The sequence below is a fragment of the Clupea harengus genome, chromosome 24, assembly GCF_900700415.2.
Source record: "Clupea harengus chromosome 24, Ch_v2.0.2, whole genome shotgun sequence".
NCBI classification, from domain to species: domain Eukaryota; kingdom Metazoa; phylum Chordata; class Actinopteri; order Clupeiformes; family Clupeidae; genus Clupea; species Clupea harengus.
In genome coordinates this window covers 4,751,657-4,775,349 of record NC_045175.1, presented here as the reverse complement: position 1 = coordinate 4,775,349, position 23,693 = coordinate 4,751,657, and the positions used below count along the sequence as shown (strand labels likewise).

The following is a 23,693-nucleotide window of genomic DNA, read 5'->3' as shown; positions in this document are numbered from 1 at the left end:
ATAACCATCTGATACTAGCCCAGAGTTAAGCCTATTCATCTAGCAACCTATACCTACCTTGGAGTGTTACAATAGCCAGTATAATTTTATTCCATGTGTCCACCCAGGCAAATTGGTGGATCCAAATGTTATTAAAAAAAAACATATATGATGTAATTTCTTTGAAATCATCCAAAATAATGTTAAGTGTATGGGTATTTTTCCAAGTAGGCCACTGACTGGTCTATACGTGCAATGCATTGAATGGGCAACGCGCAGTGTATTGAGTGGGCAGCGCGCCGTGTACTGAGTGGGCCGCGCAGCGTGTATTGAGTGGGCCGGTCTGACAGTAACTCCCGGGCCACTTTTTTCCCCCAGTCCGCCCCTGCTGAGCAGTCACGGAGCGCTCGCCCCAGGTGATGGAGACATAACTGCGGTCGACGGCGCTCCGCAAACACGGCTATTGATCCGCTGCCATTCAGACAACCGCGGCAAAGGGATTACAACCTAGCCTAATGAGAGACAGAATGATTACGGATTCCATGACGCTATCCGGGCGGGATTCATGTGCTGAACAAACTATGCGTCCTGTCCCAATTACCGAGGCATGTCGTAGGGCCTACACAGCACGTACACAAAAAGATAGGCGACTTTTAAATTCCAACAGTACCCCTAAACCATCTCTACTGTATAAATCAGATGCATCGAGTTGTGTTTTCAGCGGCGTCTTTTTTCGCTTGCTAGTTATAGTAATGAAATATTAAAATCCAGCTCAACGCGCAGGAAAAAAAAACAGAAACGTATAAAGACTTTCATCCTCTCCATTTTCCTACTTCATCTCCACAAACTCATCGCATTTACCAGGGGTAAATATCAGACTGTGAAAAAATAGGCTTCCGTATTTCCAGTATAATTTATTTAACGCGCTTTTTCTCTGGCGGCTGCTGCTGCTTGTCTCTTCCACGGAGAGACAATGGAGAGATTGTGGTGGAAGTTCAAAGTCACATTCAAGCTTGAGTTGAAAAAATTGCATCGGTCGTCTATCTATCAGCCATATCTAGACCGCACTGAGCGAAAGATGCTTACACAATTCGCTTCCGTAATGTCGGCGTTTAAGAGAGTTATCATCGTAAAAATCTAAATGGGAAATAAAACGTGGGCTCTGATGGCGAAGTTAATGCAGCGAGTCCCAATTTTATGACTTTATAAGGCTTTCTTTCATAGATGAACTGCCAGAACGTTTCAATTAGCCAATGTGTTAATTGAGTGCAGGTCCTGGGGTATGATGTGTCAACATTAGTCTGCATCAGCTAGTGCATCATCCTGCATCAACCTTTCATGCATGACACCCTCTACCACTTGTACTGCGGAGTTAGTCCCCCTCCACCTCCCTCCACCTCCCTCCCCCTGTGTGTGTGTGTGTGTGTGTGTCTGTGTGTGTGTCTGTGTGTGTGTGTCGCTGAACGAAGCAGAGATAACCACCTCACTCAAGACTGAGCCCCCGCCCTTCCAAGAAGGGGCGGCACGGCGGCTGTAGAGAACCGCACAGCTGCACTGAACTGTCCCACCGGACCACCTGTGCGCCGTCTTTTCCAATGCTCTATTACCGCAAATGCATAGGCGCACCGACCGCGGCGGAATGTGAACTGTCACATTACATGGCTCTATTACCAACGAGGGACTCCGCCTCCGCCCGAAGGGAAGAGTGGGGCGCTTAACGCAAATGGAGATGAAACTAAATCACGTTTGACACTCTGTTATATCAGACTAATTACCGCGGCGCTGGATCGCGTGATTTGTCGACACCCTTGTACTTGGAGTAGGATCAGTGCCCAAGCGTATGATTACACTCCAGTCCCCTAGGCTTAGTCTCGCTCTCTCTCTACCCCCATCTCTCTCTCTCTCTCAATCTCTCTCTCTTTCACCCACGTCACCATCCCATGCTCAGCTCAACAGCAACGGCACTTCAACAAAATAATAAGTTGTAATGAGAGCCTGAGAGGTACTAACTTTCAAAGGGCCCTCATCCAACGAGTGCTCCCTCTCACTGCAGAGAGTTGCATGCACGTACAAAGGCATTTTCCATCGTTACTCATTTTTCCAACTCACAGGTCTACAGTGAAAAACCCTTCCGGGGGAAAAAAACAGTTTTTGACTACTGAAGTTCTCAATACTTATTCATCCGATTGCCCAACAGAGCAAATGAATGGATCATCCACCCAAAAAAAAAGAGACTTATGAGACAGCCAGCTGACAGAGAGAGGAGGAAGAGGTAGAGATGAGGCCTTGGTAAACGGAGAGGGGAGGACTTGGCTGGCCGGTGCCATCTTGGCATGCCGGCCAAGAGTCGAGCTCCGAGGGCAAGTGAAGATAAATTCTCCGCCGCACTGCGTGGCGTGCTGCCACAAAGCGGCACTTCCTCGCCGGAGAACAAGGGCCCGGGAAAACAAATTTGTAAACACTAATTAGAGTAAGGGTGGAGAAGCAAGCCCCCATGGATGAGTAAATAATTTATGACATCCACTCATTCACTCACTCACTCTCTCTCTCTCTCTCTCTCTCTGTTTCTATCATGCTCTTGCTCTCTCCACTCCCTAGCAGCTAACATGCTAGATAAACAAAAAGGAAGAGGGGGAGGATGCTTGGCTTCCGAAGCCATTAGCGTAGCTAAATTGCAGTAAAGAGCCCGGAGTCTGTGATAGGAAAAAGGCAGGACAAGAAAACGTCTCTCTTTGCCTTCCAAAACATTGTCATAAGTATCCACAGGTTCTTGAAGCGTCGGCTGCTGCTGTCACTCTTCTCTCTCTCTCTCTCTCTCTCTCTCTCTCTCCCTCTCCCTCTCTCCCCCTCTCTCTCCCTCTCCATCTCTCTCTCTCTCTCTCTCCCTCTCCCTCTCTCTCTCCCTATCCCTCTCCCTCTCCCCCCTCTCTCTCTCTCTGTGCTGATGGATGCATGGGGAAAGAACATCAGTATTCATATAGAGGATTTGACCCTGCGGGTCTCTCTACACAGCCACTTAGATCAATACTTCTTAGGGTAAAGAGCTTGGGAAGCTTAACTTAAGGACAAGTGTTACTACACAATGGATAATAAATGTGTTACTCCATGCTCAACTGGCAAATCAAGGTGCTAACAACGCTAAGGAAGGTGCTAACAGCACCGAGGTCATGGGTTTGATGATGCAGAGAGGAGCAGACATACTGATAGGAAAAAAATTGTACACCTGCACTATGATGTACAGTGCCTTGGGTTAACAAATCATTGTAAAGATGGAGCCTTTGAACACAGGCTTCAATCGTATGAGCTGGCACTCCACAATGCTTGGGGCGCCACACTGAAAAAGAATGACGTGACCTCGATGGGAACCTGTCGTTGTCATGGCACTGTGTGTTGCAAGCACGCGTGTTTCCCCATAAAGATGCAGTCCGTGATTCCGGGGGGGGGGGGGGGGGGGTTGTTGATATTTGAGTTCAACAGCCAGTCAAATTCCTTCGGTGCTCCTGAAGAGCTGTGATTTGAAGAGCTTTGTGTGGGTGGAATTGTTTCTGGCTCAGTCCAAGCCACTATGTCTGTTTCCCCATTTACAGCTCCAAGACTGTATGAGCACCGTCCAGAGAGCGCACACAATGAGAGAGAGCGAGAGAGAGCTAGAGGACCTGAATGTCATCGAAAGCATATTGCATTAGAATTCCATTAGAATTGCACACTGCACATTTAACTACTTCCTCCACCCTGCTATCTCGCAACAGATATGTTTGATTGGTTGTGTGTGGCCATGTGTGGGAATTTGAAAAACATCTCTTGAGAGTGTGACAGGGCAGATGAAATTGACCCGCCCACACACACACACACACACACACACACACACACACACACACACACACACACACACACACACACACACACACTTTCCATCTCTACGTCTGTGAAGTTTGCATTAACAACCCACTCGAGCCGATGCAGTGTTTCACCTAGCGTCTTCATGCAAATTAGGAGTGTGATTTCTCTCTCATTGAGCGAGCTACTTCAAAGAATGTTGGCCCATGCAGCTAGATGAAAAAAACATCAAAACACGGAAATGCCATTGATCAGGCCTGGAAAGAATCAGATACCACGCACACGCACACGCACACACACACACAGCCAGCCCTCCCCTATAGTCATAAATATGGAAATATTCACACGGTGTACACGCTGAAACACCTGGGGGTTTGAAATGCAGCATGATACCAGAGATATAACTGAAAATAGGATATATGATAATACCTCTCCCATGCTCAAAGCCAGCCACACAGATATAAGAGGTATTACTCATAAACAGCTTAGATACACATCAGCAGTGTACCCAGGGAACGCTACAAGTAACCCACACAGACAACTAAACAGAGGCAAAACGCACAGAGAACAGACGAGAGAGATGATAAGGTTCACAGAGATGAATCTCTGGTGGATCAGAGAGGAGAGGAGAAATGAAAAGGATGAGAAGGGAGGAGAGGAGTGAAGAAGAGAAGAGAGGAGAGGAGAGGAGAGGAGTGGAGTGGAGAGGAGAGGAGAGGAGAGGAGAGGAGAGGAGAGGAGTGGAGTGGAGAGGAGAGGAGAGGAGAGGAGAGGAGAAATGAAAAGGATGAGAAGGGAGGAGAGGAGTGAAGAAGAGAAGAGAGGAGAGGAGAGGAGTGGAGTGGAGAGGAGAGGAGAGGAGAGGAGAGGAGAGGAGAGGAGTGGAGTGGAGAGGAGAGGAGAGGAGAGGAGAGGAGAGGAGAGGAGAAGAGAAGAGAGGAGAGGAGAGGAGTGGAGAAGAGAAGAGAGGAGAGGAATGGAGAGGAGAGGAGAAGAAAGGAGAGGAGAGGAGAGGAGAAGAGAAATGAAAAGGATGAGAAGGGAGGAGAGGAGTGAAGAAGAGAAGAGAGGAGAGGAGAGGAGAGGAGTGGAGTGGAGAGGAGAGGAGAGGAGAGGAGAGGAGAGGAGTGGAGTGGAGAGGAGAGGAGAGGAGAGGAGAGGAGAGGAGACGAGACGAGAAGAGAAGAGAGGAGAGGAGTGGAGAAGAGAAGAGAGGAGAGGAATGGAGAGGAGAGGAGAAGAAAGGAGAGGAGAGGAGAGGAGAAGAGAAATTAAAAGGAAGAGAAGAGAGAAGAGTAGAGAAGAAAGGAGAAGAGAGGAGAAAAGAAGAGAAGAGAACAAGTTAGAAGAAAAGATGAGAGAAAATAAAAGAGTGGACAGTCCTGTCAGCAGGCTTAACACAACAGGGAAAATGTCAGAAAGGCTTGAAGGCTTGCAAAGCAGACCAGAGTGTTGACACAGAGAGAGAGAGAGAGATGCACACAAAGAGAGAGAGAGAGAGAGAGAGAGAGAGAGATGCACACAAAGAGAGAGAGAGAGAGAGATGCACACAAAGAGAGAGAGAGAGAGAGAGATGCACACAAAGAGAGAGAGAGAGAGAGAGAGATGCACACAAAGAGAGAGAGAGAGAGAGATGCACACAAAGAAAGCGAGAGAGAGAGAGATGCACACAAAGAGAGAGAGAGAGAGAGAGATGCACACAGAGATAACAAACTAATTATAACTAATATTTAATGTTTAATAATTAACAATGAACCTGTTATATGTTTCTATACCACATTGTTACCACCTATAACTTATTGTTTGTTTTTTATTTATTTATGTTAATTGTGCTTGTACATTTTATGTAAACATGCTTTGGCAACGTTGTATTGTATGCAGCCATGCCAATAAAGCCTTTTGAATTTGAATTTGAATTTGAAAATTTGAGAGAGAGAGAGAGAGAGAGAGAGAGAGAGAGAGAGAGATGCACACAGTCACACCCAGGCAGCAGCTCAGGGGGACATTCCACACTGGTCATTCTGAATGGCAGATACACAATGCCTCCCAATTAGCACAAGCTACTACGAGCCAGGGCACAACCAGAGAGTGTGTGCTGTCACCCACACCCCCCACCCCAACCCCAACCTCATCCCCTAACCCCTGAGTCCATCACACTCTCCTCTCTCCACTGGAAGGCACTGAAAGCCCCCAAACGATGACTGAGCACTGGGCAACCAGGACAGGAGTGAGTGTGTGTGAGTGTGTTTAGTGAGAGGGGGTTGGAGGTGGAGGGTACTGTGGGCAGTCGTAGGCCGTGCAGGCTGTCCAGTCCTCAGCCAAGGGGCAAAAGACTTCAACACGAATGTCTGTCCCGACAATGTTTATTAAAGACTTACAGCTGAGGGGCCATCCGCCGGCCGCGAGACAGTAACCTCACGCTAAAAACTACTGCTGCAATCACGCAGGGTTGAGGAAAAGAAAGACAAAAAACAAGCTCACCCAGCATAGACTAATCTTTTCAGACAAGGACTGTGCAAAACATTTGTCTCTTTTTTTTCGCCCCACCATCCCCTACCCCCCAAAAAACAAAGAAAATGGACGGCACTACTAGGACGAAATGCTTCACGACAACATCAAATTAGCCATGTAAACGATGCGGAGAGGGCCCACTGGCTTTTTGTGCTGAGTGGAAGGGATGGTTAATTGTGTCTGCTTAATTTATTTATTTATTTCTGTCCTAATCATGGCTCTTTTAATGCCACGGACCAAAAAACGCATTCACGCCAGGAGGGATCAAAAGACCACACGGAGATCAAACCGTTGCTCTCACTGTTGTTCCTTCCCCTATACTCTCTGGAATACCAAACACTTTCAGGATCGACACCTTGTTGAGATTGATATTGTCAGCAGCTTTATTTTTTCCGGAATCCAGCAGCAACAGCAGTTCCTTGCATATACAAATGTAACCAAAGCCGGAGCAGAGCAGCGAAAGAAACTTTTACACCCTGTTTTTTAATGTGGCAAAACACTGTCACTTTAATTATGAGCAATGAACCTCTCGTGTGTGATCATTAGTTTATCCCAACCCAGCGCACAGCGCAATGAACAGTTGGCACTGAGCTTGACGTGGTTTTCTCCTCGCAAATTGTCCTCGCATGGCACTGACGTGGTTCTATTCTTGTAGAGAACGCACGTTTAATCCCTCTCGCCCGGAGCTGGCACAAGAAAACCGCAGAGTTCATTACTGAAAGATGCATACTCCTGTGTACGCGCCTACTGTACACCACCTTTTGGAGCGTATGTGCAAGTGCAACTGTAGGTTGCGCTACAACTGTTACGGGCGACTTAATAGGGGGACCAGGTTATTTTGCCCTAAGCATTCTACATACCGCTCCCTAGACATCAGCAGGTTGATAGACTGTTGAATTATTGAAAGCTGATGTAACCTCATAAAATGACTCGAGGGGAAAATATAGCTTCCATTAAACAAACTCTGCGTCAACACCTCAGCTTTGAGTGAAAGGGTGAAAAGCGATAAGAGGCTATCTGACCAAAATCGAATGCAGCATTTAGTTACATGCAAATGCACTAGTGCTCTTTTTGTCACAATCGGCCGTACAAGGAAAGGGTTGATAAAACGATATAATCTCATTTAGCTACTAAACTAATCTGACCTCACATGTAGTAGATCCCCGACTTTGTGATTGAAGAACATCACTTTTACTATCTTGCTTTCGGATATTTACGTTGTGGTGTGAGCTGCGTTCAAAAAAACAGTGCAAAGAGTAGTCACTAGGTATCATCACGCACGTCGCTTTTAAGATCACCTTTTTCGAGGAGGATATTTGAGAGACAAATCTAAAGCGATCCCAGATGGGCTTCACTGCGAGTAGCCTACCGAATTCCATGGCTGTATCGGACACAGCGTGGAGCGCCACTGAATGCACCTGTTACTATTGGAATGGAATCACAGACGCGGCGAATCATCCAGAAATGCGTTTAACACACCACAGCTTGCGACAAGCTTGGATAAAAGTAATACTGAATCACACTGAGGAGCCTGCTGTGATAAATTCACATCCACGTGAAAGTAAAGAAATACTGTGACTTACGCTGCTATTTTGCCCAGACCAATACACGACAGCGTGGTTGTGGGCAGAGTCTCCCGTCAAAGCAAAAGTGCTGCTTGTTAGTTTCGGCTCGTCTTGCTTGGAGCTGGTTACTTTCGCATCATCCCTGTTCGACCGGGGCTCGGACCTCAGTTTTTGCTCGTCCAAAAGCGGGCCGGGAATCTTCCTTTCGGTCGATGAGTCACTGTACATTCGGTCGCCTTCGGTGCTCCACGAGCTTTCAGAAAATTCGAAGGGTTCTGGTCCGCTTCGTTTGGCTCTAAAAAATGTCGCATCCCCTTTCTCCACTTTGTCAAAATCGGATCCTCCATCGTAGTTTGTCGATTTACCCATGTCAAATTCTTCGTATTCACTTTTTATAATTGAAGCTTCAGAGAAGACTTTCGTGTTAACCCCATTTCGTCCAAGGCCATTCGCAAATTTAGCTACATCCACAGGACCACTACCAGCTTGTTCGGCGAATACTCCACTATTTCTGTCAAAAACTCTTGACTCCGGTTCAGCTTGTTTCGGAGGATTCCCAGTCCCTGCCGGAACGGCGCGCTCATCCAGATGTACATCCTTACGGGTAACTTGCACAGGCGATGGGCAAGGCGCGCAAGTGATATCTGCCCGCGTAGTTATTACAATATTAGCGGATATGATTAACCATAAAGATAGAATTAAATTGGAGCCGTGAAACAAACCACAACCCGTCTCCATTGCTGAAAGAGAAAAGGGAATGTTTCCCCTGCAAACCCCTTCAAGGACCAGGCAAGTCCCTCACGCGAAGTGGTGAAATTGTCACTGCAGCCCGCTCGTCTGGGTTTTTACAAAAGTGCTCTTCAGCTAAACTGTGCACGTTCAGGGATCTGTTCAAGTAAGCCACCACGTAGGGGAGGAGCTGTATCCAAGCCAAGCTGCGTCCGGAGAGTGAGAGAGGGAGAGAAAAGGAGAGATGGAGAGGGAGAGATATGGGAGGACCCGCGTGGGAGCGTTGATTTCGTTCTGTTTTTTTTATTAAACCTCATGTCTCATTTCAGTATATTGTGTTAATGCAATGGCTAAAATAACTAATTGCAGTTGCCGTTAGTAAAGAGTAAGAAACTGAGTAAAAAAGAATATATTTCAAGTGATATATTGTGATACTTTATTTTTTAACAATAAAATATTTGCAGATCAAACAAAAAGTCAAAAGATTGGATTTCACAGTTATTTAAATTCGTCTAAATTGAAGATAATCTGACCCATGGGCACAATTTAACCGCGAATGTGAATGTTAGGCTGTCTACAGTCTCTACAGTTTAGCCCAATTCCGGTGATTTTATAGCCTGAACTCGAGTTATGTAGCGCATTTGGCCTTTGATCGTCGGAGCGCGAGGACAGCCACTGAGCGTCAGCTCATCAGAGGATGCGCATGGGCAAGTGACACAGCTATGATCAGCTGCGCAGGTGTGAGGTGGTGCGGTGTGGCGTGTGTTGTTCCGTGAGACGACCGGCTGCAGTGAAGACAGGGACAGCCACGAGTCAGTTAGACAACTCAGGCGACAGGCGGCAAGGAACTTCAAAACTCAGTGCGTGTGGGGGCGGGAGATGTCTGAGGTAAACTGAAGAGAGTAATAACGCCCACATCCTAAAGTGTATAATTTAATTTGGGCACAGTGGTTTCATATTAAATAAATGAAATTTGACCAGTAACACTGGGGTGACTCATTTCAGACCCATCTTGTCAAGGAAAAGTGATCAAACGCAAATGATCATTACAGTGTAGGCCATGTTTTTAGTCAGATCAACTCCCTGGGCTGTAATTGGTGCAGATGCGACACCTCTAAACCCGGCCCACCCAGCAACTGTTTACAGGTGGGCACGGAGCCACTCTTAGGCTATTTTATTTGAGTGATGCCTGATAGCCTACCCACTTGATCCTAGATGCGGGAACAACTTTTGACCGAGGCTGTTATTTATCTAGGGCAGGCTGTCGGTGGATCCACAGGTTTGTAGTCTACTCTCCCAAGGGAAAAAGGAGGAGATAGTATTGATTTTTGCAGTGGACTTAGGCTATGATTTACAGACCCATTCAAATTAGCGGAGGAATAGATTTCTGCGGTCTGCAGCGGTCTAGACAGCTTTCCCCCGCAGGCAACAGTGGGCTGCCCATTACGGCCAGCCTGGAGTGATTGAAATGTTTGGGGGAATTGAATTCTAGCAGCTGGTATTTCTTTCTCAGTCTCACTGTTAGCCTTGGCATGCTCTGTGGTACCAAAAAAAGCACATAGACGACAGTGATTTATCCACTGGTGAATCACATTGCATACCGAACTGATATCAAAATATTGCGTTATTTATGGCTTAGTGCACTTTTAATTATTTTTTTAATGACCCCATGTATAAATCTCTTTTCGGCAACTATGCCATTCATCAGTTATTCATGTTGACGGATGGCTCTGTCGGAGCCATTAATGTTGCTTTTTGACAATAATCTCAATATTCACACAGAGGGGCTGAGTAGAAAATTCCTTCAAAACCTCCTCTGTTGACACCCTGGTCTGATTTGACCAGTGTGTTCTCTCCACTGTGTCGCCTCGCCTAATCAAGTCCCCTCGGCTTAACCACAGACAGCAAGGCAAGTGCAGGTGATCTAGTGTTGTGTGGCTATTATGCGAGCAGTAATTGATGGAGGTCGACGGCTTGACCTTTTTGTCATTACTTAAATTAATTTTCCTGCGAGTCGACCATGATAGGTGAGGGGAGGGAAATGTGTGGCGCTCTCCTAGCTGCGGGCGTGAGCCGGCATAGCCTTGTGGGAAACCGCAGAGCTCAAAATGAGGTTTGTGGGCTACTGGCGGGAGCTCTGTTAAGTTTAATGGATGGGCGCGGAGGTAACCTCGGCAGGCAGCCTTAGCTGGGTAAAGCGGTCGTGATATACTGGAGGTGTGGAGAGCACAGGATAACGATGCGGCTGCTGACAAGTTTTCTCTGTAAGGTCAGGCCAGAATCAACCGCACCAACGCGAGGTTTCTGAATGTCACTACGAAGCGTAACTTGGCACAAACGAACTAACCATAAATGAATGCAATTCAATATTTATGTACCTCTGGCAGAAAGAATCAAGAGCCTTTTTTAAAGTGTTGGCTATTATACACATCTCATTAACATTACAGTCGGGGATGCTTGTTGATAAATGCAAATGCCACTGCTCCTAGACAATCTAAGCCATGCTGTAATGAATCTTAATTTGTAAATGGTATTGTTATTTTAACCTTTTTTCATTCATGTCAGGCGTGGGATCAGCAATGCAAACCTTGGGTGCTGTCATTTTCAATACTGTATTTCTCTTTATTACTCTATTTTCCTGCCATTAATGACCCAGCTCTTAGGCAATCACGCAGTGACCTGGTTACTTATTTAATGATCAGGTGCAAAAGAATGTTGAGGGCATCATATAGTATGTTCATATGTATGATAAAGTATGTAAATTAATAATCTTGCTTTGTAATGTACATACAAAGGTGTGCGTTACACCCCTACACACACATAGCATTGCATGCAAATGAATAGCAACAAAGCCTTTTTCCCCCCCAGAGTTTGAATGCCTGATTTTGATTGGTCAGTAAATAGCTATTGGATAAGTTGACATGTTTGTAGTTCAGAGGACTGGTGCATGAGAGGAATAGACTGCTCTGGAGAAGGCCCCTTGACAGTTGGTTTAGAACAAGACTGTGAATAGTTTAACTGGCTTGCAAAATAGATGATATGCTCTTTACTCTAATAGAATCAGAGAAGAATGATTGACATAAGTAAATGTATTTAGACACAGAAAATGATTCATACTGAATTAATAATAAATAAATAAATGTGTCAGTAGGTCCAAAGGCATTACATTAATCATGTGTTGTAATGATGGCAGTGATTGATTTATTTGTCAAAACATCTGGTTTGACAGATGTTGCCCTTTTGTTTTATTTGTGGGAATTTATATGCCAAAATCAGTCAAATCTAGTACTCCAGTTGGTCTGTATTATTTAAGAAAAATAAAGCACTTTCGCGATGGCAACTCTGTGACTCTCACCTCCAGCAAATGTCATGGGGGACACTCCTACTGATTGAGTGATGGCCTGTGTGATTGAATCACATTTATTAAAATGCTCTATATATTCACATAGCTACTAATATAACACTACTTCATGAAGTGAAGCATCAAGGAGTTGTAGAAAATGAAATTGGCACTGAGCTTTGTCTATTCTGATCTAATCCAGTGACCCACACGTGGATATTGCGAAGGTATTATGTGTGTTCACTCAATATTAGTTCGTCTGCATTTGTAAAATCTCCCTAATTTTTATACTTCACTGAAACTTTTGACTTTGAGCATCACAGCATTTGGTTAATCAGAAGCTGCGGGAAGCTCCTAATCAACAACTGTGCCTCAAGGATGTCAGTCAGATTAGAGAAGAGCTGATGGGTTTGGACCCCGCAGGAGGGGACGGAGGGAGGGACGGAGGATCAGACAGGGTTTCTGAGGCAACAACGAATAGGAGTTCTAACATATGTAAACTAAGAGGTTTTACATCTTATGGCTTTAAGTGAAAGCCACTGCCTCTCACCAGCACATGCACAATCCAACAAGAGTGATATTAGAATCCATTCTAATACATTCCTTAAAATGGAGAGAAAACATGTGAAACGTCTTTTATTTTCCCATGTTTAGTGGATACAGTGGACAAAGGCCATTGGCACACAGCCTCTGTCTCCCGTCAGTCCATTTGATCTCTAACACTAATAATATATATAATGTATAACATACATCCATATTTTGTAGCATCTTTATGTAATTAATAACATATATTAATATACTGTTGCATCTTTCTGCTTAAGTGATGAGTTGGCAGCATTGCTCTTACTACGACACACTCTAACGCTCAATTGCACCTACATCAATGGTCTAACAGTAGGGAAGGTTACCATCCACACTGACGACCTGACGGACTGATAGCATAAAGCTAACACGAGAGGCTAACACTGGCAATAAACGGCAAAACACACAGGTGAAATGATCAGCAATCACACATACTTCGACTAGACACAAAAGGGAGACACAAGAGAGGTTCCATTAGCCCACCCTCAACGTGCAGCTCCCGAACACTGCTGCTCGACCCCGCAGAAGTCCCTGAGGCAATGATGAACGGCTCAGGATCCATCGCCAGAAGCTAGTGGAACAGTGGAGGGCAAGAAGACACAGTCCCATCAGAAGCAACAGAAGTCGTTGGGGTGGGAAACAATTTTGTCCCATTTCGCTTTCTGTACATCCAGTTGTGCTTTGTGCCTCTAGAGGTTCTGTGAAAAGACAAGGGGCAACATGAATTGCTAAAGAGAACGAAATCAAGTGCTTCACCCCCGGTGGTTTGAACCGGAAATAAGCTACCTGATGCTAACTTGCTGAAGCTAACCCTTCAAATCCCCACTAGGACAAAACGTCCTATTTAATAAGCGCATCAGAGCAGTCTTATGTTTGTCTTTGTTTTTTCTTTTTTTTCTTAAGAATATACTGTATGTGTGACTGTATGGCTGGGTATATGCTGACATTTGAGTCTTCTTGTGCACTGAAAGAGCTCATCGTGTTACATAGGTCAGGGGATAGCAAATTACTAACACCGTGAGCATGATTAGCCTCTCTAATCGGATAATGAGAGACCGCGGTTAGCTGCGGCGCGGCGGCGGCGCTCACATATGATCCGCTGAGCTCTAATGACTTTGACACAAGCCACAAGGGACTGTGTACGCTTGGTTATGCTATGCCATGCCCACGAAATACACTACTTCCACCCACTGCTCCTACTGTCAGTGTTCAACCCTTATCATCCATCATTGTCAGAAGATGACGGAATTCGCCGCATCGTGACACACAGCCAGAGGAGTGAATGAAAAGCACTCCATGGAGACTTGTTCTTCCTCGTGGTGTGCATTTCTTTTAACATTTGCTTGCTTAGCTGTTAAACTGATGACATTGAAGAGAAACTGAGAGTGATAGAAATACACACACACACACACACACACACACACACACACACACACACACACACACAGTCACACACAAATACACACACACACACACGCAGTCACACACAAACGCACACACACACACACACACACACACAGAAATAGGACACCAGAGGCAAGCTTAATTGAGCTAATCAAAAGTGAGTTACCTGTTAGCTATGTTTAAAAAACATCCCACATTTTGGCAGTCTGAATACAAACTTCACCTCATGAGGTTGTCAATGAGGATGTCAATACAGACCATTTATATGTTAATGGTATTGACGGTTCAATCAAGGGCCTGGTGGATACTAACCCTTGAGGACATTCTAATCATTTTAAAGGCATGTGAGTAGTTTTTGTTCATACACACACACACACACACATTTCATACACATACACACACACACACACACACACACACACACACACACACACAAACACACAAACACAAAAACACACACATTGCATACACATATACACACACACATACACACACGGACACACATAGAGAGTGTGTAGGTCTCAAACCCTTCTCAAGGATGATGTTCTGGTACTGTATTATCCAGTTTAGGACTTGATGAATGGCAGTCTCTAACATTTCAGTTCTCAAAGTACTGACAATGAAAAGAGCTGTATGTATTTGATACCAGTTAGGTATCTGTTCGTATGTCTTTTAGAAGCATCACCAGTACTTCAATCATTTATTTGACTGTGAAATTTACATTTACATTTACATTTAGTCATTTAGCAGACGCTTTTGTCCAAAGCGACGTACAAGGGAGAGAATATTCAAGCTACGAGCAATAGAACCTGGTGTAACAATAAATAAATACTACTTTACATTAGAAATATAACAAAATGAAATAAAAAGAAAGGAGTGCAGAAGTGTAACTGCTGTAATTGCAAGTTACGCACTAGTCGAAGTGCCAGTTAGGACGGGAAGTGCTCTCTGAAGAGTTGGGTCTTCAAAAGCTTCTTAAAGGTAGAGAGGGACGCCCCTGCTCTGGTAGTGCTGGGTAGTTCATTCCACCAACGTGGAACTACAAATGAGAATAGTCTGGACTGCCGTACTTGCACAGACGGCAGTGCCAAACGACGCTCACTAGAAGAGCGCAGCATCCTGGGTGTAACATATATCAAACTTTTCTGCGAAAGATGTTAACTATTGTGTAGCTAAAACTAGGATCCCTGTCTTTCAAGAAAGTCAGATCACTGAAGTATGGTAATAAAAGAAAAATCACAACATCATCAAACCTTTTTGGCCATTGTTGTTTCTTTTCATTTGTTCAGGCGCTCCTCATTCCAGTGTCACTGTGGCGCGCTGTCACATGGATGCCTTTCATTTTGGTGCTTTAAATATATTTATTGAAAAAGAAAGAGTGCAGCGGTTTGATGTTTTCATCCCTACTCCTAGAATCAGCACGCTTGAATAAGTCTCGCTCTCCTTCTCTCTCTCCCTCTCTCTCTCTCTTTCACTCTCTCCCTCTCTCCCCTCCCTCTCTCTCTCTCTCTCTCTCTCTCTCCCTCTCCCCCTCTCTCTCTCCCTCTCTTTCTCCCCCCCTCTCTCTCTCCCTCTCTCCCCCTCTCTCTCTCCCTCTCCCTCTCCCTCTCTCTCTCTCTCTTGTACCCTTCTTCAGACTTTACAATCTGGTAGGTGCTCAGCATCAAATGTCGAGTGGCAGAGGAAAACAAAAACAAAACAGAGAAAAAACACAGCTTCATTCTATCACACTCTCACAGTGAACAATAACCACAGAGGCAATGCTTTTTTTTGATGTGCTGAGGTTACTGCTATGCACCTGTAAACTTCATATTATGAAGTCATACCATTTTTGATAACTCTCTCTCGGTGTCTCTCTCTCTCTCTCTCTCTCTCTCCCTCTCCCTCTCCCTCTCTCTCTCTCTCTCTCTCTCTCTCTCTCTCTCTCTCTCTCTCTCTCTCCCACAAATTCAAATGGAAAACTGCATGTCTGTTTAGGTACAATGTTGCCAAATAACAACAATACAGTTATATACTCAGTGACATGGCACAGTAACAAAGCATAACGAGAATGTAGTAGATTAAAAAAAGAGGAATGTGAACATAGTCTCTCCCTCTCTCTCTCTCTCTCTCTCTCTCTCTCTCTCTCTCGCTCGCTCCACTCAGAATACAGAAATATTGATCATCGGTCTTCATTTGACATGTAGGCTAGAATAGGCTACTAGGCTAAAACCCACTGAGAGGTTGTCAAAAGTGACGTCGCAATTAAGATTCCACCTTCCCCTGCCTGGAGATGTGAAGTCCGTTTTGAAGGGTGCAGAGGAAGTGGGGAAAGGCTGTCTATTATTGTGTTATTGATCACTGTTTAACGAGCAAGGCTAGAATTCATGTCAGTCATGTCATCGTTAAGATATCACCTTAAGTCTTCCAGCAATGCCTGAGCGATGGTTTCAGAGGGACCTGCAGGTCTGTTGCTTATTTTGTTACTGATTGTTGTTATTGACGACTGTAGGCTGTGGGGTTAATTTTACACTCACGCAAAAAAAGGTAGAGAAGAAAGGAAGCGAGACGGTGGAGACTGGAGGAGGTTAGGGGAAAGGATACCTGTCCTGTATGAGGCAGTATCGTCTCTTGCCAATCTAAATCCAAACTATGAGAAAACAAAACAAAACAACAAACAAAAAAGTGCCATCAAACATTTTCTTGAGGAGAATATGAGCCAAAGTGTTTTTGTTGAGGCGGAGGCATCCGGAAGGCCTTCCGCAGACGCCTGGCATCTCCGTGACACCTGCCGTCACAGTCTTGGTTTAGTGACAAGCGCAGTCTGTTCCCCAGCAATTCCTCGGACAAATGAAAACCGAGTAGAACTGACTCATTGCCACCAGAACTGCCTAACTCATTGCAAATTTTCCATTCTGCATTGTAGGACTAATCTTTTGCCTCCACTGTTAAAACAAGAGAGGTAGAAATGGGTATGAAATCGGTGCATGGCAGTCAACTCTGTGAGGGTAGTTACAGTGAAAGAACAGGGAGTCGTTGCACAAGTGTGTTTGGTGGTGTTCAGCCTTTACTGTCTTTAGGGAAGGCAATAGAACTACTGTTAAACTTATTGAAACTTAACTGCAAGACCCTTTAGTCTTCCATACAGCTAGACAGCACCACCTGGCTTGGCTGACCTCAGGTAATTGCCACAAACTTTCCAGAGTAATTCCCTAGAGGCTGTTAGGATTAGGAAACAGTCTGATAAGACCACCGTTTCAAATGCTTTTGCAGTAAGGGAGGCGTGCGAGTGATAAGCGTATGCTCTCGCACCCAAAAGAAAATACGAGACCGCTGTTAACATCTCAGCTCAATTTCCAGGGAATCTGAAGCATTATGGAACAAAGCACAGAGGGAAATCAAATCCCATGTTCACAGCAAACACGATGACCCTTGCTCCATAAGATGCTACATTCACTGCATACATATTACTTGCTCATGTGTGTGTGGGTTGGTGTGTGTGTGTGTGTGTGGTGGTGTGTGTGTGTGTGTTTAATGAACTAAACTGTGAGATTGAAGATATATTGTTAATATGTTTTACTTCAGTGTGTTTTATCTGTACAGCAATATTCATAGAATCACATTTCACCAAAGCAAAAAAAAAAAAACTAACATGTTTTTTATATGTTACATCAATTCACAGCAGCCACATAAATGTGCAAAATGTAATCTGATGTTAACAGTTAATACATACCTTATGGAGTGGTATGAGCTGTCATTGAGTGGAGCTGTCATATGGCTGTAACTAGTTTCAGGACCTCGGACAGCTACATTTCAAGAGCTGTGCCAAGAGCAGAAACTGTTTTCAGGACCATGGACAGATCCCACAAGCTCAAGCTACAAGCACATATAGAATGTTGCTGCACAAGGGAAGAGAGAGGGGGGAAATAAGCGAAGTCACCGCCAGATGCACCAAATGTTTCTAACCATCCAAATCTGCTCTTACCCAGGTGCTTAATGATGAATCCAACTTGATCATTATTTGGAGGCATGTGGCCGATTGTTTGTTATTAACACAGGTAACGCCCCCTAAACTCTATATAAGGGCAGGTGCCGTGTGCAGATATTCTGGCACCTGCCCAAGAATGGGAGAGAGCATGTAAGAGCAGTAGGAAGCTGTACATACGCAATATCATCCAAGGGATTTTGGGTGTTGTAGTCTTATTGGGGATCAATTGACCAATAGTATTTCTTAAGTCCACATAATCCAATCATTACAATGCCTCTTAATCATATAATAATCTAAATATGATTATATGATATTGGTGCATTTTTTTTTACATTCTCCGTTTTAACGTTTCCTTGCGTTGGATAAACTATCTGTGGACAGTGAAAGCAAGATCAAGTTGTTGCTTTTTTTTCTTGGTAAAAGTGGTCTCGACCACTCGTTAAATCTTCTCTGGCCTAAGAAGAAGAGCACAAATAAGAAAACATGGGTGAATCCCCCAATTCAATGGGTACTAACCAAATTGTGGACACAACACACACACACACACACACACACACACACACACACACACGGACACACATAGAGAGTGTGTAGGTCTCAAACCCTTCTCAAGGATGATGTTCTGGTACTGTATTATCCAGTTTAGGACTTGATGAATGGCAGTCTCTAACATTTCAGTTCTCAAAGTACTGACAATGAAAAGAGCTGTATGTATTTGATACCAGTTAGGTATCTGTTCGTATGTCTTTTAGAAGCATCACCAGTACTTCAATCATTTATTTGACTGTGAATATATCAAACTTTTCTGCGAAAGATGTTAACTATTGTGTAGCTAAAACTAGGATCCCTGTCTTTCAAGAAAGTCAGATCACTGAAGTATGGTAAGAAAAGAGGAGTATTGAATAATGACATTTGTGGAGATCATTTATAAACTCAACATCAAAACTCAACACAAGAATGCATTAATCTATACTTTCTTTCTTTCCCTCATTGATGTATTTTCATGAAACTGTACTTGCATCAGCCAGGGGGTGACGGGTGACGGGTGGGGTGGGTGGGTGGGGGGGGGTTAAGGGGGTTGAAGATGTTTGATTGTATCTGTGGCCCTGTGGATAGTTACACCAAGAGATGTGTGAGAATTGAGAGGACCATGGCCTCTTATCTCCGACCAAAGAGCCACAGTCTCTGCTTGGTGTTCCATGATTAAATCAGTTGTGTCAGATGAATGTCTTCACAGCAGCTGCGAGGACACTGGCAAAAGAACAAGGCCGTTGCAGCAATTCTTGTATTTTCCCCAAAATATCTGGTGCTTACCAATACAACACAATAGACGTGGAACATGAATGTATGCTATTGTGAGACATGCTACTGTGAAAAATACCTCAGATGGATTTACTTAAGTATTATTATTAGACGTATTATTCAATGTCCTTAGACTGAGGCAAGAGGGTGGTATTTATTTATGAACGTGTGATTTTACCAGTAGAGAGAAAGCAGACACTTCCATTACTATGTGAGAATGAAAAGCATGACTGTAGAAATGTCAGGACTACACTCTACCATTTGGGTCACAAGACGCCCCTGCAGAGCGATATGAAAAGCCCCCCAAATAGAGCACGGGCGCTTATTTATTTCCTCTTTACCTCTGCATCCCTGCCATTTTGGCTGACTGCTCGTGGTCTATTGTGAGGCACTTCGTGCGGTCCCCCGCGGCCCTAGACAACACGAGGAAGTCGTCCTCAAACTGGGTGTTTGTCAGCCGAATTGACGTGCGTGCGGCGGGCCCGCGGTGCCGTTGAGTGAGCTGTTCAAAAGGAACCTGTTCCACCGCCACCCCCCTCCACCCCCGAGTCAACCTTTCACGTGTCACTTAAACGTTATTGTGGTGTTTGTTTTGCCTCGTGGATGACTAAGAGGTTTGTCTTGTGTGGGGCCTCTCTACATTCTGGTGCCACTATACCCCCTATAGTAACTACTGCTGAGCTGCGGAGAAAAGAAGGAAAGAAAAAGAGAGGGGGAGAGAGAGAGAGAGAGAGAGAGAGAGAGAGTGGGAGAGCGATGGGGAGAAGGAGTGAGACAAGAGAAGATTAATGAGATAACTAGCTTTGAAGCTTCTCCAGGCCTTCCGAAGGCAAGGACGGAAAAGTTTCTTGAGAGCAGTTTACAGTCAGATCTCGCGTACACACCATCTCTAGCTGACATTAAGTAGTAATGTCTTTATCAAGAAAAGCGGAAATATTTATAAAGGTCTTTTTCATTTAACTTTTTTTGTCTCCCCTCTATCCTATCTTCTTTTTACTAAAGACACCGGGAACAAACCGCATCTTATTCCGGGGTTGCTGAATAATTTATGGCGCCGTGCACGGCGGCACAAAAAAAGACACCTCGTCACGGTGACGGGTTCAACGAGGACGAGATGCACCTTCACGATATCTCGGAGGAAAACAAAACAAAACAGCCATGAAAGACAATAAAGTGAAACAGAGGAGAGCAGATGTCAAGAGAAGAGAAGAAAAGCAAAGAGAAGAAAAGCGAAGAAAAGAAAAGCACTCCTCCCACAATAGACCACAACACAGCAACCATAACAAGTACATAATCACAAACAAAGACTGCGAAGGCACCGCTGACAACCTGTTTGAGTGGCCTGTGGGACGTCAACTCTCCCAAACTACTCACAACACACGCACACAGGCACACACACACACACACACACACACACACACACACACACACACACACACACACACTCACAGACCCATGCTCACATGCATATGGGTGAAGATTCTTCAGGATGAACCTAAGTAATCTAAGAAGCTTTGATTTGACAAGAAACCTTATTTAATACATGGGGATCTCTTATGGATGTGCAGCATATATAAACCAGATGCCTCAGATAGGTGCATTAGACCCACCTACCGCTAAATACACACATATATGAGTCATGATCTGATTGCTGCTTGACTTGCTAACCTCAACGATTCTTCAGATGTAGCCACAGGATTCACCCGGATTATTAATATATAAATAAATGTTTGAACAAAAAAAAGAAAAATTCTGACAGCACCTGTTCCTCCGAGTATTCCCCCCCCCCCCCCCCCCCCCCCCCCCCCCCCAAGGTGAATAAGAAGCCTTTTGAAAGTGCTGCAGGACTGCGGCCCTGGAGCAGAGCGGAGCAGAGCAGAGCAGAGCAGTGCAGTGCAGTGGGGATTATAGCCTTAATCATGGCACGGGCGCGAGAGCTGCTGGCAGGGAACCTGTTGATGTGCCATTTCCATTTTTATCCCCGGAGCATTTTTTTTTTCCCTCCGAGGTGAATATATTTCAGAGCGGTCGCTTTTAGAGAAGTGTTTGGAGGCAAGCCATGGAGGAGGAAGAGGTCTTAGAAGGAGGGAAAGAGGAAGAGGAAGAGAGAGAGAGAGAGAGGAGGAGCGGGGGGTCAATACATGTGTTGGGTGTGTTTGGTTAATCTTAGCTTAGCTTAGAATCGTATGGTTCATTCTATGAATGCAAGATATTGAACACTGGAAATACTCGCTACTTGCCCACAACTCTTCAAGTTGCAAATATCTTCTTTTGAGACCTCTCACCTACGTTCACTCACATGTAATAGAGTATTCATATGGACTACTGTCATCTAAATTCAGATAGAGCCTTACACTTCTAAGGCATTGACTCATATAGGCGATGCCTGTGTACATGTGCATACATGTCATGTCACACGCATGTCACACGCATGTCTACAGAAATACGTTTGTAGCTAAAGAATCCGCTTCCGCTGCAAAAAAACACCAGAAAAAAAAGAGAGCACATGAGAGAAAGAGAAAAAAAGAACAAAGTTATTAATCGCACTGATATTCATATTCCCATATAAATATTAATGGAGAACGGCACAGTGGACCTTGCTTTTTAATGCCTACTCTTGAGGAAAAAAAAACAAGTCCTGCTTATTCATATTCATGCCCGCTCAGGTAGAGTTGGTTATATTATCCGAGTTCAGACAGGTCATGGCAACTTGGCTAGATTATGCACACGGTACAAAGATGCCACCGGTTGTTAATGCACACCTGAAAGAAATCTACCTTTCTTTGGAAGCTGAGGTGTGCTGACTCAGCAGACATTATACATGACGAGGAGTCCATCGGTGCGGTTGTCATCCTACGACGCACCAAGACGCCAAAGTGACTGTTCTTCCTGAGGGTAAACAAAGGCTAAACAGTCCAGTACTGCCTCTCTTCCACTCCCTCTCTATCTTTCTCTCCCTAATCATCCTCTCTTCCACTCTCTCTCTATCTTTCTCTCCCTAATCATCCTATTTTCCACTGTCTCTCTATATTTCTCTCCCTAATCATCCTCTCTTCCACTCTCTCTCTATCTTTCTCTTTATCATCCTCCCTTCCACTCTCTCTCTATCTTTCTCTCCTTAATCATCCTGTCTTTTTCCATACAGCTTTGTGATTCTCTTCTCTGATTTTCATGACTCACTCTTTCTATCTACTCTCTCTCTCTCTCTCTTCCCTCTGTTAATCTGTTAGTGCCCCATTGGCGGCCGTCTTCATTACCTGCTGGGATTGGGACCGTCATGGCGCTGTCAAGTTCGCCGCCGCTCCTGTCCAAATCGCCACACTCTGACAGCAGCTGTAATTAACTGCTCTGGATCACCATGGTGATTACGTGTGTCTGTGTTTCGTAACCCCCCCCAACCAGCACCCCCCCCCCCCCCCCCCCCCCCCCCCACACACTCTCCACCTGTCTAATTTTGTTTTGGTTCTTCTCAGACTCTGCACTTGTGATGCAGGCAATTTAGCGTCTTGAAGTGTGGGGTCTGCACATCAAAGGGGGAGCGGGCTATACCCCTCGATGGCTTGATAAGCACTCGAGACGGATAGATACATTAAAGGTGCTCTTGGCGTCTGACTCGATAGCACAAACGAGCTTGATATTTATTTTCCTCTGCTTAAAATCATACACTTCCAGATAAAAAAAATAAAAAACTGCCAATCTCATCTACTCCGTATGAAATATTGAGGCCTGTTCATGTTCGAAACATAAATAGACTATGGAATGTTTGTGGGCGAAAAGGAGATGTAATGCTTCGCATAATCCCGGGCAAGCTTTTTCCTCAAGAATGCACATCTTAGTCATCCGTGCGAGTTGGTGGGCGGGTATCACTGCACTCTCTAGTTAAAAAATGCACCTTGTGTGCCCGGAGAAACAAACATTCCAAGGAGTCCCTGGCCAAACGAGAGAATGCAGCAAAAACTGGGAGAGCGACGCTCGCTTTTTGAGAGAAAGAAAGAAAAAGAAAGAAAGAGAGTAAGAAAGAAACTGGTATTGGGTTCATTAGAGCAGGAGGGTCGGGTATCACACTCTAATTACCCCAGGTGCTGGCCTTTGATCTGGGCCCTAACCTGTCTCACGGTGCCCAATTTAAAGAGCATAATTTAGGACGAAGGGGAGGAAAAAAAAGTGAGTGATGGACTACTTTTGTTAAAGTAAGGTCTCAAATGTAATGGCTTTTCTTGCATGTCTAAAAGAAGGGGGAGTGGGACGGCGGGGTAGGGGGGCGTAGGGAGGGAGGGAGGGAGAGAGAGAAAGTGATGACAGGAGAATGAAATATTATCCATTAACTCCTTCTAGAATCTCAGTCCAATTAAATTTTCGACTCATAATTGAAGCCTGTGAAACACATCAGAGTCATTCGAAAACTCGTGTAGAAACAATCAAATGTTAATACATTACACATTCATATTTACACTTCTCAAGAATCGGTTTGTGAACA

At 44.7% G+C, this 23,693-nt stretch overlaps 1 protein-coding gene across 1 annotated transcript in view; it reads right to left on the bottom strand.

Moving 5' to 3' along the window:
- The window catches only part of sorcs3 (sortilin related VPS10 domain containing receptor 3), a 177,721-nt gene extending 168,624 nt beyond the window's left edge, over positions 1 to 9,097 (bottom strand). Inside the window, exon 1 of the mRNA XM_031561919.2 lies at positions 7,911 to 9,097. Coding sequence (XP_031417779.1) covers positions 7,911 to 8,630 — 720 coding nt within the window. The 5' untranslated portion in view covers positions 8,631 to 9,097. The remainder of the gene's footprint in view (positions 1 to 7,910) is intronic.
- Between the last annotated feature and the right edge of the window lie 14,596 nt (positions 9,098 to 23,693).